The following is a 15528-nucleotide window of genomic DNA, read 5'->3' on the forward strand; positions in this document are numbered from 1 at the left end:
ATCCATCTTGGCTATAAACGCTTCCTTCCATTTAGCTCTCAAACCAAACTCCTGATCTTCCACCTGCACCCTCCCTTTCCTTCCTGATCCCTTCTCTCAGCCATTTTCCCAGCCCTCTCTGTTCCTCCAAGCCCACCCCTTTCTCCTTCTGCCCTGTCTCCCCAGGATCTCGATGACTGTATGATCCGTCAGACCAATACACAATTCCAGTATGGCTACGAGTACTTGGGCAACTCCGGGCGGCTGGTCATCACTCCCCTGACAGACAGGTCCACCACGGGGGATGAGAGAGGTGGTTGGGGTAGGAGCAGCAGGGGCTGAGAGGAGGCTATGGGAGGCTGACTCGGGTCCTGTCCTCTATTCTCAGGTGTTACATGACACTGACCACGGCGTTGCACCTGCATCGAGGAGGCTCCCCTAAAGGTCCAGCTGGCACAGGAAAGACTGAGACCGTCAAGGACCTGGGCAAGGCCCTTGGCATATACGTCATCGTGGTCAACTGCTCTGAGGGTCTGGACTACAAGTCCATGGGCCGAATGTACTCAGGCCTGGCCCAAGTGAGTGTCCTGCCTCCCTGTCCCAGAGACCCCTTAAATATCAAATTCCCAGATATTGGGTGGTGCTTTGGAGCTTACAACGTCGCATCGCCTCAGGTGGTTCTTGCATTCAGGGAAGTCTCTTCACCCTCCTGAGCTTCAGGTCGCTCATTTGCCAAATCAGATGGTTGCGTAAGGCTCAAGGAAGGTCCTGGACGCAAACTGCCCGGCACGCAGTGCTTCCCCCGCACACATGTTCTCCAGCCCATCCCTTTTCTAGAGTTGTCCCCCACTGGTGGGAAGCTCTGGACAGAGCCACCGTAGTGCCACTCTGGTGCCCTTCTCCCCACTGCCCTAGAGGCCACCTTGCATATCAAAACATGTTTTTTTAAAGATTTATTTTATTTATTTGAAAAGCAGAGTAACAGAGAGAAAGGGAGAGCTACCATCTGCTGATTCACTCCCCAGATGGCCACAGTGGCCAGGGCTGGACTAGGCTGAAGCCAGGAATCTGAAACTCCATCCAGGTCTCCCATGTGGGTGGCAGGGGCCCTAGTAGTTGGTCCGTCTTTTGCTGCCTTCCCTGGCACACTAGCAGAGAGCTGGATGGGAAGCCGGGCAGCTGGGACTCGAACCCGCGCTCCAAGGTGGAATGCCAGTGTTGTAGGTGGCGGCTTCCCCTGCTGTGCCACAGTGCTGGCCCTCAGTGCTAACAGATTTTAAGGAAGAGTGTATTACTCATGCTCTCCAGTATCTTGGGGCGCTTCTCTTGCTCCCAGTCACTCTGCTCCCTCCCACAGACTGGCGCCTGGGGCTGCTTCGATGAGTTCAATCGCATCAACATCGAGGTGCTGTCAGTGGTGGCCCAGCAGATCCTGTCCATCCTGTCCGCCTTGACTGCTGGCCTCACTCGCTTCCATTTTGAGGGCTTTGAAATCAATCTGGTGTGGTCCTGTGGGATCTTCATTACCATGAATCCCGGTAGGTGGTAGGGAGGAGATGGGGCTCCCCCGGGCAGAACTGAGTATCGGGGCAAATGGCCACATATCCTCCCCTGCTCCCTCCAAGAGCAATCTGGTGGGAGGTAGCAAAGGGTGAGGGAAGGCTAAGCAGTTTCTGGGAGAAGGGGAGGCTCTTACTGTTCTCTCCAAGGGGGTTAGTGACCACCTGGGTGTACATACGTAGCCCTATTTTTAAGGTACCCAGAATTCTGGTCTACCTGCCCCTCCCCCTTTTTGGGGAATGGGAGCATCTCCCCCCAGTGTGGGGCCTAAGATCTGTCATTGACGTCCCTAGGAGCAGCTGTGAGGGATAGGTCTAGGATTGCAGCACAGGCATGTGCAAGGGTTTAGGTTCTGAGGAATCGGAGAGACAGCTGTGATTTCTGTTAGGACTGGCGTGAGTTATACATAGAACCGGAAGCAGTGGGAAATTGATGGCTCTGTGATTTCAGTTTGGAACTGGGCCACATAGAAAGTACGGAAAGGACCAGAAACGGGGAAGGAAGACCACAATGGAAAGGGAAGAGCCAGGGCTGAGATGAGGAAGGAAGTGGTGTTGGAGTCAGAGCATGGAGCTAGGGGCGGGGGCGGGGGCGGGGGCGGGGCTGACTGGGAAGTGGGTTTGGGAAAAGAAGTCAAGACGAGGACCTGAGGACCCATGTGGACTCTGAACGAATGGCGTTGTTTCCCAGGCTATGCTGGCCGCACGGAGCTCCCCGAGAACCTCAAGTCCATGTTCCGCCCCATTGCCATGGTGGTGCCCGATTCTACCCTTATTGCCGAAATCATTCTTTTTGGGGAAGGCTTTGGCAACTGCAAGGTATTCTGATAATGCATTTTATCCCGTTGTTTTGTTTCCTATCCACAATTATTCCCTGGACAGAGTGCCCCACCCCCGCCCCGCAAAGGCCTCACAATCAGATTACACTACAAAGAGCTTGGACTGTTGGCAGTAGGATGTGGAGGCAGAAAAAAGTCAAAGGAGGAAAGTGCCCCACTGTGATGCCACTGGTCCATAATTTCACCAGTAGGGAGATCTTGGCGCTGGGTTGTCCACACAGCACCCCTGCTCAGTTGCTGCAGGTCTGGGGACCTAGCTTCTCGTATCCATCGCCACCCTTGGATGAAGCAGAGGGATCTGGGGGACAAACGAACAGTTCCCACCTCTGTTTCTGTTACGCAGATCCTGGCCAAGAAGGTGTACACACTTTACTCACTGGCCGTGCAACAGCTCTCCCGACAGGATCACTACGACTTTGGCCTGCGTGCCCTCACCTCCCTCTTGCGCTACGCAGGCAAGAAGCGCCGCCTACAGCCTGACCTGACTGATGAGGAGGTAACCACAAACACGGCCCTTGGGCCTTAACCTCCACTGTCCCTGGTCCTACCCGCCGGCACCAAGGTGTTTTGGATGCTTTCCTCCCAGATGGAGATGCCCACCCTCCTGTCTTGCCCCCTGTGTTACCCAAGTTCTACCTGTTGTCCCGCTTACGACCAACTCTGGTATATCCCATTGTTCTTGGCTCCTGCACCTGAGGCTCAAGCCTGGGGCCTGTCTTTTCCCCCTCCAGGTTCTGTTGCTGTCAATGAGGGATATGAACATTGCCAAGCTAACCTCGGTCGACGTGCCTCTGTTCAACGCCATCGTACAAGATCTCTTTCCCAGCGTCGAGCTGCCTGTCATCGACTACGGCAAGGTATGTATTCCTCAGTATCCTGCCTGACCTCATCTCCGAATGTGTGTCTGGGAACAAGGAAATGTGGCTTCCTCCCATTGTCCTGCCATCCTCTAGCCATGACTGCGCAAGACGGTGGAGCTCTGTGGGCTTCCTTACCTATAAAATGCTGCCGCCTACCCTCTGGCCACACTCACCCACCCCCGCTCACTCCCGTGCAGCGGTTCTCTGTCTTTACTGAAACCTTGAGCCCACTGGCCTTTCCACTTCCACATTACCCATTGCTTCTCTCCTGCCTCCACTTATCTCCTCACTGAGGGAGTCTGGAGGAGAGATTTCCAATTCAGAGCAGTGAAGTAGAGGGGGTGGGGAGAAGGGGGCTTTTAGAAAGTTTAAGAACTTTCTTCTCCAGCAGTATGGTAACAGAGGCACCGTGAAAAATCTTTTCCATTGAAACTACTAAAATGCTGGCTAGAAACGTAAGATAGCATCTTTTCTGAATGCCTTGCTAAGCTGGCAAGAAAGAAGGAATTCGGGAGATGTGGGAGTAAAAGCAGAAATCCCGAGAGGGAAGTGAGTGCCAAAGCTGGCTCTCTCCCTCGGAATTTTTGTCGAGCGTGAGGCACTGCGGGTAGGAGAGAAAGCTGCCCAAATTTGGAGGTGTGGCAGAGAACCCAGCGTGCAGAACTCTCAGCCCAGAAGGGACAACACCCTCATTCCACCATGCAGAAGGCCAAATACAGAAAACAAGCTTGCTCTTCACGTTTATTTATTTTATTTATAAGGGGTGGGGGAGAGACAGAGAGAGACATCTCCCATCTGGTGGCTTACTCCCCAGATGACCCCAGCAGCCAGGACTGGGGCAGGCTGAAACAAGGAGCCAGGAACTCGATCTGAGTCTCCCACGTGGGTGGCAGTGACCCAAGTACTTGAGCCACCGCCTGCCTCCTCCCAGGGTGCATCAGCAGGAAGCTGCAATGAAGATCAGAGCCGGGACTCAAACTCAGGCACCCTGCTATGGGATGTGGGCCCCCCTAGCGACAGGCTAACCGCTGCCCCAAAGGCCTGCCAGCAATGCGTGCTTGTCTGACCTGTTACAATGGAACAAAGGAGCAACATCTCCTTAGAGACTTCCTGACCGCAAGCCAGCCCTCACAGGATTATAAATAATTCTACTGTGTCAAAACACAAATATCAAGCTTAGATTCTAATTTTAAACAGCAATTAGGTTGTAAGTGACCCCGCGTGACTGACGGGGGTCAGTCTCTGGAGGACTGAGACTTCAACTTTTGCCTCCAAGAATTCTCACACATAAAAGTTCAAGGAAACGGGGGCAGGCGTTTTGCCTCTGGGGACACCTTTTGCCCACTGGTTAAGTCCCCTCTTGGGACACTCGCATCTCACATCAGAATGTCTGGTTCGTGTCCCATCTCCTCCAGTTCTGATCAGCTTCCTGCTAATGCACACCCTGGGAGGCAGAAGAACAACACACAGTGGAGTCAGATCCATGAAGACTTTAACTCCTGAAACTATAGGCACAGATTTTAAAAATAGCTACATTGGGGCCGGCTGCTCAACTGGCTGCTCCTCTTCAGACCCAGCTCTCTGATGGTGGCCTGGGAGGGCAGTGGAGGATGGTCCAAGTTCTTGGGCCCTTGCACCCATGTGGGAGACCTGGAGGAGGCTCCTGGCTCCTGGCTTCGGATCGGCGCAGCTCCGGCCGTTGCAGCCATTTGGGGAGTGAACCAGTGGATGGAAGACCTCTGTCTCTGTCTCTCCCTCTCCCTGTGTCTGTAATTCTGCCTCTCAAATAAATAAATAAATCTTTTTTAAAAAGCTGTGTTCACCAGCTTTGGCCCCCTGCCAAGAACCACTATGGACATTTGGAGAGTGAACTGGGAGATGGAAGCTCGCTTGCTCGCTCTCTCTTTCTCAAATAAATTTTAAAAAATTTAAAGTGGATTAAAATCTGCCACAACTAAGTAAACTAATTCATGAGGCACACATACACAAAATGATTGGGAGAGTGGGAGAAGGATAGGCAAGTCTTAGGCACACGAAGAAAATGGATAGATTGTGGCCTAGTTAGCAAGCCTGAGCAGGCCAGAAGTGGGGGACACTGAAAGGCTGCCTTCACAGGGCCAACTAAGCGTTTGTGGGGAGTAGGGGAGGGAGTGAAGGGGGCGTAACTGAAGTACAGAGGCAAAAGACGTTAGCTAGGCTGGATCTCTGGCTCTGCCTCTCCTCTGTGGCCCTGCGTGACTGCTCCTCCCGTACCCAGGAAGGAGATGGTGGGGCAAAACGCAGGCGTCTGGACCTGGCGACACCAAGTGCAGTCGGTTGAGCCCCATTGCAGGAGTCACAGGATGAGCCCCATTACAAGTGGGGATTAAGCGGATATCTCCTCAGGGAATACAGACACCTCAGTCTGCTTTCATCTTGCGGCTCCCAGAATGGTGGCGGCCAGACAGGCAGCTGGGGGACTTATCTCTGGGGAATCTGGCTGGCCGGAGAGGAGTGACTAAGACACAGACAACGGAAATGTCTCAGCAGAGGCCCAGGCCAATCACCTACAGACCCTCAAAGCCCACAGGTTCCACCCACACACTCAGAGACTCCTTTTGGATTTTGGTCCCCTTGCCTTAATGTGAACAGAAGTCCGTGGCTCTGTGGGTACTGAGGAAAAGCCTCTACTGTGGGAGAAGCCAAAACAAATAGGAAAAAGCAAGTGGGAGAAAACAGATAAAGGAGAGAGAAGAAAAAAAAAATAGGTAAATCCATCAGTAGTAATCTCACAGGAAAGATTAAGGTGCTATACTTAGGAAATGCTATTTAAAAAGGGGATAGTCCAGAGAATAGAGCAAAGGAGGAAAGAGGTAAGATTCAAAAGCCGGTATAGGAAAGATAGTATCCAAATACCAGGAGTTTCAAAAAGTAGAAACCGCACATGGAAGGAGTGGCATCAGTAACGAAGCGGTTCAGGAAGAGCACCCGGAGATGAAGGATGTGCTTCCGACATGAAAGTGTCCACAAGCGACAACGTAAATCCTTACAAAGTCCTATCGCTGTGAAATTTCAAAACACCAGGACACGGAAAAGATTACCAAGCGTCCAAAGAGAGAAGACGGGGTGAGGGTGGGTGATTGGCACCGCGGTTAAGCTGCCACTGGGAGCACCTGCCACGTTGGAGTTCAAGGCCCAGCTCCTGTGCTCACAATCCAGCTTCCTGCTAACGCACACATTGGGAAGCAGCAGGTGACGGCCCAGATGCTTGGGTCCCCACCACCCACAGGGGAGACCCAGATGGAGTTCATGGCTCTTGGCTTTGGAGTGCACAGCCCTGGCTGTTGTGGACGTTTGGGGAATAAACAAGTGGAAAAAAGTTCTCTAGGTCCGTCTGTCTCTCTGCCTTTCAAATAAAATGAAAATAAATGAGCAAATTATTTGAAAAAAGTTTGAACCATACAATAACAATCTTGATATAGGTATCTATAGAAATTGAAGAATAACCACTGTTTTCCAAGCACATATAGAATATTTAGGAACATTGACTAGGTAGACTCTAAGTCTGCCTCAAATAAATTTAAATAAATAAGTAATTGCCTAGAAATGGTTTAACTGTTACCAGATAACTATGTTTTTTTTGACAGGCAGAGTTAGACAGTGAGAGAGGGAGACAGAGAGAAAGGTCTTCCTTCTGTTGGTTCACCCCCCAAATGGCTGCTACGGCCAGCGCACAGCGCTGATCCAAAGCTGGGAGCCAGGTGCTTCCTCCTGGTCTCCCATGTGGGTGCAGGGCCTAAGCACCTGGGCCATCCTCCACTGCCTTCCCGGGCCACAGCAGAGAGCTGGCCTGGAAGAGGAGCAACCGGGACAGAATCTGGCATCCTGACTGGGACTGGAACCTGGGGTGCCGGCGCCGCAGGCGGAGGATTAGCCTAGTGAGCCGTGGTGCCGGCCAGATAACTATTTTTTTTTTTTTTTTTTTGACAGGCAGAGTGGACAGTGAGAGAGAGACAGAGAGAGAGGTCTTCCTTTTTGCCGTTGGTTCACCCTCCAATGGCTGCTGCGGCCAGCGTGCTGCGGCCAGCGCACCGCGCTAATCCGAAGGCAGGAACCAGGTGCTTCTCCTGGTCTCCCATGGGGTGCAGGGCCCAAGCGCTTGGGCCATCCTCCACTGCACTCCTGGGCCACAGCAGAGAGCTGGCCTGGAAGAGGGGCAACCAGGACAGAATCCAGCACCCTGACTGGGACAAGAACCCGCTGTACCGGTGCCGCAGGCGGAGGATTAGCCTATTGAGCCACGGCGCCGGCCCAGATAACTATTTTTTTAAAAGATTTATTTATTTATTTGAAAGTCAGAGTTACACAGAGAAGGAGAGGCAGGGGGAGAGAGAGAGAGAAGTCCTCCATCTGCTAATTCACTCTTCAATTGTCTGCAATGGCTGGAGCTGTGCTGATCTGAAGCCAGGAACCAGGAGCTTCCTCCAGGTCTCCCACATAGATGCAAGGGTCCAAGGACTTTGGCTATCTTCTGCTGCTTTCCTAGGCCATAGCAGAGAGCTGGATCAGAAGTGGAGCATCCAGGACTCGAACCAGCACCCATATATATGGGATGCCGACACTGCAGGCGGCGGCTTTACCTACTATGCCACAGCGACGTCCCCAGATAACTTAGCTATTAAAATGGTATTAGCAGCAAGTAAGATCTGTAAGACTGTATGTCATTCCTCTTACAGTCAATACCAATAAAAATCCATAGGTGAACTGACAAGGTCACGTGTTCTTAGCCATGTTCCTAGCACCCAACACAGTGCTTAGCACCTACTGGGGAGACCTGATAAATATTTGCTGGATACTAACAGAAAAGATTTATAAAATTCCATCTCAGAGATGGCGCAGACACGGACACAGAGGCTCAGAACCAGCCCGGCTGACCCCAGAGCCAGCCCCTTAACTCTGCAGCTGGCCAGTTTCCTGGTGAGCAAACACTGGCCAGAGTGCAGAGGGCCCTGGCAGCACCTTTATCAGTGTGCAGCGTCCTCCCCGGCGTTGGGGAGGTTTTGGAAGTCCTCTGGGGGCCGCATCCTCTTTGTTCCATTCCTTTGTTCTCCCCCACCCCCCCAGCTGCAGGAGGCCATCGAGCAGGAGATTCGAGACATGGGCCTGCAGAGCACACCATTCACCATCACCAAGGTTTTCCAGTTGTATGAAACCAAGAACTCCCGCCACTCCACCATGATCGTGGGCTGCACGGGCAGTGGCAAGACTGCCTCATGGCGAATCCTACAGGCCTCCTTGTCCTCTCTGTGCCGCGCCGGGGACCCCAACTTCAACATCGTTAGAGTATGGAGTTGGGGCAGTGGAGTCAGGCGGGTGGTGGACAAGGCTGCTTGGGTATCAGGGAGGGCCATGCCTGGTCCAGAGAGGCCTGGGAGAGATGAGACAGAGAAGGGCAAGTGCCAAGAGGGGACTGGAGATAAAGGAGGCTCTGGGGATTTTTAATTACTTCTGTGTTGTTTTTAGGAGTTCCCTTTGAACCCCAAGGCTTTGTCCCTTGGAGAACTCTACGGGGAATATGACCTGAACACTAATGAATGGACAGATGGCATCTTGTCCAGTGTCATGAGAACAGCATGTGCAGGTAGCCAAAGGGTCATGGGATGGGGGAGAGCAGATGTTTGAGTCTCCTAAGGGGATGGGCACCCTGGGGGTTGGAGGCTCAAATTCGGGAGAGAGATGCTTGGGGCCTGGGGGGCAGAGCCTGCATCCCCATGGAACGTGTGTGTGTGTGTGTGTGTGTGTGTGGCACCGAGACGATAAGTTTCCTGGCTTCCTGATTGTCCATCTCCTGCTAAGACGAGAAGCCGGATGAGAAGTGGATCCTTTTCGATGGGCCTGTGGACACTTTGTGGATCGAGAGCATGAACTCCGTCATGGACGACAACAAAGTGTTGACCCTCATCAACGGCGAGCGCATCGCAATGCCTGAGCAGGTACAGGGGTGCAGCCAGGTACCCAGGGCCCTGCAGAAGCAGGACCGAGGGCGTGGGCCGGGGACTGGGGCAGGAGGCCCAGAAGTCTAAAGGAAGAGTAAGTTCCATCAGAGAGCTGAGGAGGAGGGTGCCCAGATCCAGGGAGAGCTGCGACTGAAGGGAAAAATGCTTTGCCAACCTTGGGTGTGGAGAACGATGGTGCAGAAAAGAACTTTGTGTCCCAGGAAGCCCCGTGTTGGCTTGGGTGACCATCCTCAGCCTCACCGCCACTGACATCTGAGGCACGGCCTTCATTTGTGACAACAGCCAGGGTTATGAATTCAGAGGCTGTGGAGCCCACTCCCTCCACCCACTCAGACAATGCGAGCGAGAGTGATTTTTCATAAGCATAATCTTGAATACACTCTAATTTCTTTTAAAGACCAAACTGTTCATACACCTCAACTCTCTATTCTTTTTGCCACTTGACGGAAGCATTGCAGGGCGTCAGACTTCTGGAGTCTTTATTTTTTATAGATGGGGAGGGGCAGAGAGCAAGGCAAAATTCTGACCAGAGTGCATCCTTAGGTGTCTCTCCTGTTCGAAGTGGAGAACTTGGCGGTGGCCTCTCCAGCCACTGTGTCTCGCTGCGGGATGGTCTACACCGACTACGTCGACCTGGGCTGGAAGCCCTATGTCCAGTCGTGGCTGGAGAAGAGGCCAAAGGTGCACAGGGGATTGAGGAGTGGGAACGTAGCCAGGCGGCCTGTGGGCCACGGATGAGTAAGTGAAGAGCCTCCTTCTTAACTCCCCCGCAGGGTGAGGTGGAGCCCCTGCAGCGCATGTTTGAGAAGTTCATCAACAAGATCCTGGCCTTTAAGAAGGACAACTGCAATGAGCTGGTGCCACTCCCCGAGTACAGCGGCATCATCTCACTCTGCAAGCTGTACTCAGCCCTGGCCACGCCAGAGAATGGGGTGAGGGGACCCCCCGCCCAGGACCAGGGCTGGGGAGGGCTCATACGCTCAGGGGGACAACCTTAGGGCACAAGCGCGTTTGAGAAATGGTTTGAAGGCTTGAGTAGAGCAGACACTCCAAAACACACTGGAGGCAGTGGTGTGTGTGTGTGTTTGTGTGTGTGTGTGTGTGTATGTGTGTATGTGTGTTGAGTTGGGAGGCCAGACTGGGTATTGTACATTAAATGTAGTACCCACTTGGGCACACTGTAATTTTCATCCATGTTTTGGGAGCTGAGAACAGTACACTTGGTGTCTGCCCTCACCATCCCTTTGAAACAGGGACACCAGGTCTCGGTATACATGAGGCCTCACACTCTATTTCAGCTGGAAGTAGTTCCCGGTCTCTTCGGATGAGGGGTTTTAGAAAATTTCAAATTAATTAATGTTTAGGAAAAAATTTGTTCAGTTCAGAATTAAGGGGTAAAGACCAAAAATTTTTTTGTTGGTGTTTAGATTAAACCAATGCCTAGAGCAGTAGGCATTTGGCATATTAGGATACCACTTGGGATGCTCCCATCCCTTACCTCAGAGTGCCTGGTTCTGATTCCAGCTCAGCTTCCAATGCCTGCTTCCTGCTACGGTGCATTTGGGGGGGATCAGCAGGTGAGGGCTCAAGTACTTGGATCTCGGCCACCCACGTGGGAGACCTGGATTGAGTTCAGGGCTCCTGGCTTCAGCCTGGCCCAATCTGGGCTGTTGAGGGCATTTGGGGAGTGAACCAGTGGATGGCTGATCTCTGTGTGTCTGTCTTTCTCTGTCTGTCTTCATCTTTCTGTCTTTCAAACAAAATGAAAAATAAATTTCAAAAAAATAGCACACCATATGCCACAAGATGCTTGTTAAATAACAATGTGTTTTGAGTTTTATATCGTTACATGTTGATTCATTTCATTGCTTTAATGGCTGTGCCAGAGATCTTCATTCATTTTATGAACAAAGTACATGAATTTCAAAGTATTTTTACACCAAAATAAACTTATCTTTACTTAAGGACAAAGCTCCCTAAGAGCTGGCACTACCCTCCGAAGTTTTAAAGACATTTTAGAAGTCCCTCCACTTTACTGTCCTCGAGAGAACACTATATCCTATTTTTCCATCTCTCTCATTTTTCTGTGGTTACCAACCAGTCACCAGGAGTGTCCCTGTCCCTGTCTCCTTGAGCCCCCTTGGCAGGCAGGCCTAGGGTGAGGGGGCAGATGGCAGCTGCATCATTGTGACCGAGCGGAGAGGAAGCTTGGGGAAACTGCCAAGCTTCAAGTTCTCAGTTTATCTAAATCTTTCAGGAGGTTGTATGCCAACATGCACGTTCCATTTATTTGTTTATTTAAAAAATTTTATGTATTTTGTTTGAAAGGCAGAGTTACAGAGACAGGGAGAGAGACAGATCTTCCATCTGCCGATTCACTCCCCAAATAGCCACAATGGTCAGGGCTGGACCAGACCAAAGCGAGGGGCCTGGAATTCAATCCAGGTCTCACATGTGGGTGGCAGGGACCCAAGTACTTGGGCCATCTTCCACTGCTTTCCCAGTCGCATTAGCAAGGGGGCTGGGTTGGAAGTGGAGCAGCACATTTTAATTTTAAAAAGCAGCCACGTGGTTTTCCGGTCAAAACCAGGATAGGAAGTCTCTAGGCTGTGGCAGTGACCTCTGCTGTCCAGTAGATCCCTCCAGCTCTCAAAGGCCCTTTTTTACCTTTCCTTGCATCTAGGTGAACCCAGGGGATGGTGAAGTCTACACCACCATGGTTGAGATGATGTTTGTGTTCAGCATGATCTGGTCTGTGTGTGCCTCTGTGGATGAAGACGGCCGCAAGAAGATCGACAGTTTCCTCCGAGAGATCGAGGGCTCCTTTCCCAACAAGGTCAGGGCCCTCGAGCCCACCTGTCCAATTTGTCCTATTTTTCCCTGTTGCTCAGTGTCTGCCACCCACCCAGCTCTCTTCCTTCCACCTGATGGTCTGTGAGCCCCTCTCCTGGCCTGGGGAGAGCTGGAGGAAGGCCCTGGTGACCCGACACCCTTGCCCTCTGTAGGACACAGTGTACGAGTATTTTGTGAACCCCAAGATGCGGAGCTGGACGTCGTTTGAAGACAAGCTCCCTAAGAGCTGGCGCTACCCTCCGAAGTGAGAATGGGGTCCAGGACGAGGATAGGGTTTGGGACAGCAGTAATGGGAGACACAGCGAACCTGAGGGAACCCAGAAGTAGCAGTGGGTGGTGGAAAGAAGGAGCTTCTGGAGGAGAGAGGGGTCTCGAGTACAAGAGACGGGATCCAGAGCACCCGGGGCAGGGTCCTGAAGGAGAGTGGCTGAGCCCCAGCCCCCAGGAAGGCCGGGTCGGTGATTGGATGGAAGACAAACACGGAGGGGAAGGGTGAAGCGGGAGCTGGGAGGGGTGGATGGGCTGGTGATCCCCGCTTCCTTTGCTCCCCAAGCGCCCCTTTCTACAAGATCATGGTGCCCACTGTCGACACTGTTCGCTACAACTACCTGGTGAGCACCTTGGTGGCCAACCAGAATCCTGTCCTGCTGGTGGGGCCCGTGGGGACTGGAAAGACCTCCATAGCCCAAAGCGTCCTGCAGTCCTTGCCCTCCAGCCAGTGGTCGGTGCTCATCGTCAACATGTCTGCACAGGTGTGTTGGGGCCCCATGCCTGGCCATCCCTCCCTTCTGCTGTCCCCTGGGGCTCAACCGCCTGGCCGATGCTCCTCTCTGAATCCCTGTTTCTCCTGGGGGACCCAAGACTTCCTTCTGTGCCTCTTCCACCAGACCACATCCAACAACGTGCAGAGCATCATTGAGAGCAGGGTGGAGAAGCGAACTAAGGGGGTCTATGTGCCGTTCGGGGGCAAGAGCATGATCACCTTTATGGATGACCTGAACATGCCAGCTAAGGACGCATTCGGCTCCCAGCCACCCCTGGAGCTGATTCGCCTCTGGATTGACTATGGCTTCTGGTATGACCGCTCAAAGCAGACCATCAAGTACATCCGGGTGAGTATCCAAGAGCCCCCCCTCCACTGGGACCCCACACCCTAGTTCTACAGTCCTATAACACCTCTCCGCACAGCACTGGCCTGCTTCTTCCCTGGTACCCAGACTCTGGCCCCTACGTTGTCAACTCCCATTAGTAACTCTCTTCATTCTCACTGACCTTTGTGGCCGAAGGATGCTTTCCTGCAACCTGCACTTCTGTTCCAGGCCTCTCAGCCCTCGCTCACAGGTGGGCCCAGCCTTCCCCTAGAACTGCCTGGGAGGCTGGGGTCCACAGCCACACACGCCGGGTCTTCCTGCCTCCTGTTGCCACTGTGGCTGCCTCCATGGTGTCAGGCCTGGCTCTTCTGGTGGGTGGGGTTCCTGGGCATCCTGTTTGTTTCTCTTTCTTTAATCACTGGGCGGCAGCCACTCCAGTGTGATTTATGGGGTGCCCATCTGTCTGGCACTCTGTATCCCAGACTCACCTAATACCACACTCACAGGTTACTGAGAGCACAAAAATGCACATACACGTATAAACAGATTAAAAAGGAAAATAGAGAATATCTGGAAGATGCAATCAAATTTGTTTTTTACTTACTGATTTTTTTAAAAGATTTATTTATTTATTTGAAAGGCAGAGAGAGAGAGAGAGTGAGAGAGAGAGAGAGAGGTATCTTCCATCTACCAGTTCACTCCACAAATGGCCATAAGCTAGGCGCCCAGAACCCCGCCTAGGTCTTCCCTTGGGTTCAGGGGCCCGAGTACTAGGGCCATCTTCTGTTGCCTTCCTGGGCACCTTAGTGAGGAACTGGATCAGAAGGGAGCAACTGGGACTAGAACCAGTGCTCATAAGGGATGCTGGCATCTTGGGCAGTAGCTTAACCTGCTGTGGCACAATGCTGGTCTCCGCTACCTGTGTTTTCTAATTTGAATCCATGGATTAGGGTAAGAAAATAAAGACAAATGTATCAGGGCCAGTGCTGTGGCGCAGCGGGTTAAAGCCTGGGCCTGAAGCGCCGGCATCCCGTATGGGCACCAGTTCGAGTCCTGGCTGCTCCTCTTCCAATCCAGCTCTCTGCTATGGCTTGGGAAAACAGTAGAAGATGGCCTAAGTCCTTGGGCCCCTGCACCCATGTGGGAGACCTGGAAGAAGCTTCTGGTTCCTGGCTTTGGATCATTGCAGCTCCGGCCATTATGGCCACCTGGGAAGTGAACCAGTGGATGGAAGACCTCTCTCTCTGTCTCTACTTCTCTCTGTAACTCTGTCTTTCAAATAAATAAAATAAAAAATATATATCATTTTAATAATTTTTGAAAGATATTTATTTATTTATTTGAAAGGCAGAATTACAGAGAGGCAGAGAGAGAGAGAGAGAGATATCTTCCATTCGATGGTTCACTCCCCAAATGGCTGCAATGGCTGGACCTAGGCCGATCTAAAGCCAGGAGCTTCTTCCAAGTCTCCCACAGGGGTACAGGGGCTGAAGCATTTGGGCCATCCTCTGCTGCTTTCCCCGGCCATAGCAGAGAGCTGGATCAGAAGAGGAGCAGCCAGGACTTGAACTGGCGCCCATGTGGGATGCCAGCGCCATGGGTGGAGGCTTAGCCTACTATGCCACAGTGCCGGCCCCATTTTAATAATTCTTAAAAGGAATCCTCTTGTCCCCTCCTCTTCGGCTGCCTCTGCCCCGCTGTTCCATGCTTCCCCTGCTGACGCTGTCCCTGTCCCTCCCTGCGTCTCTCCAGCCACTATCTTTCTCCCTACTCCTTTTGCAACCTCCCTGTTTCTCTTTAATATTTTATCCAAAAAGTTAAAATGGAGTTAAATGGACGCCTGGGAATCGTGCAGGGTGACATTTCAGTGCGTGTGATCCTTAGGGCAGGGCCGCTGGCGTGGCCGTCACCCCACACACTCCTTTCTTTGTATGGGGAGCATTCAGAATCCTGGCCCTCCAGCTCCTGTGACGACGCCTCCCGTTTCTGCGCTTCATCTCCTCTCCCCATCTTCTTCTCCAGGACATGTTCCTGATGGCCGCCATGGGCCCCCCTGGCGGGGGGCGGACCATCATCTCCCCGCGGCTGCAGAGTCGCTTCAACATCATCAACATGACCTTCCCCACGGTGAGGGTCTCGTGGGAGCTGCTGGGAGGGGCTCCCAGAGAAGGAGGGGGCAGGTCAAGGAGGGAATGGAGGGATGCTGAGCCGAGTTGCATGCTGGGAGCCGAACGCCACAGCAGTGGGACTGTCTGTAGGAGCCCTTGTCAAATCCTGATCTAGGGTAGCTGCACGTGGGAAAGGCGGCTTGCTGGCCTTGGAATGTAAAGCCCTGTGGTCCCAGTGGATGG

At 52.5% G+C, this 15528-nt stretch overlaps 1 protein-coding gene across 6 annotated transcripts in view; it reads left to right on the top strand.

Moving 5' to 3' along the window:
• DNAH2 (dynein axonemal heavy chain 2) overlaps window positions 1-15528 on the top strand; it is a 120840-nt gene that overhangs the window by 69316 nt on the left and 35996 nt on the right. For all 6 annotated transcript variants that reach the window (XR_016223774.1, XM_089317171.1, XM_089317168.1 and 3 more), the window contains 16 exons: window positions 166-269; window positions 368-557; window positions 1337-1517; window positions 2230-2357; window positions 2721-2873; window positions 3109-3234; window positions 8341-8559; window positions 8740-8857; window positions 9073-9209; window positions 9777-9914; window positions 10007-10165; window positions 11917-12069; window positions 12239-12330; window positions 12640-12838; window positions 12974-13198; window positions 15200-15304. Coding sequence is in view for 5 of the 6 variants with exons in the window: in XM_089317171.1 (XP_089173297.1) it covers window positions 166-269; window positions 368-557; window positions 1337-1517; window positions 2230-2357; window positions 2721-2873; window positions 3109-3234; window positions 8341-8559; window positions 8740-8857; window positions 9073-9209; window positions 9777-9914; window positions 10007-10165; window positions 11917-12069; window positions 12239-12330; window positions 12640-12838; window positions 12974-13198; window positions 15200-15304 (2427 nt within the window). In the remaining variant the exon portion in view is untranslated. The remainder of the gene's footprint in view (window positions 1-165; window positions 270-367; window positions 558-1336; window positions 1518-2229; window positions 2358-2720; window positions 2874-3108; window positions 3235-8340; window positions 8560-8739; window positions 8858-9072; window positions 9210-9776; window positions 9915-10006; window positions 10166-11916; window positions 12070-12238; window positions 12331-12639; window positions 12839-12973; window positions 13199-15199; window positions 15305-15528) is intronic.

Source organism: Oryctolagus cuniculus, chromosome 17 (assembly GCF_051225735.1).
Source record: "Oryctolagus cuniculus isolate XC-2025 breed Fujian yellow rabbit chromosome 17, ASM5122573v1, whole genome shotgun sequence".
Taxonomy (NCBI): Eukaryota; Metazoa; Chordata; class Mammalia; order Lagomorpha; family Leporidae; genus Oryctolagus; species Oryctolagus cuniculus.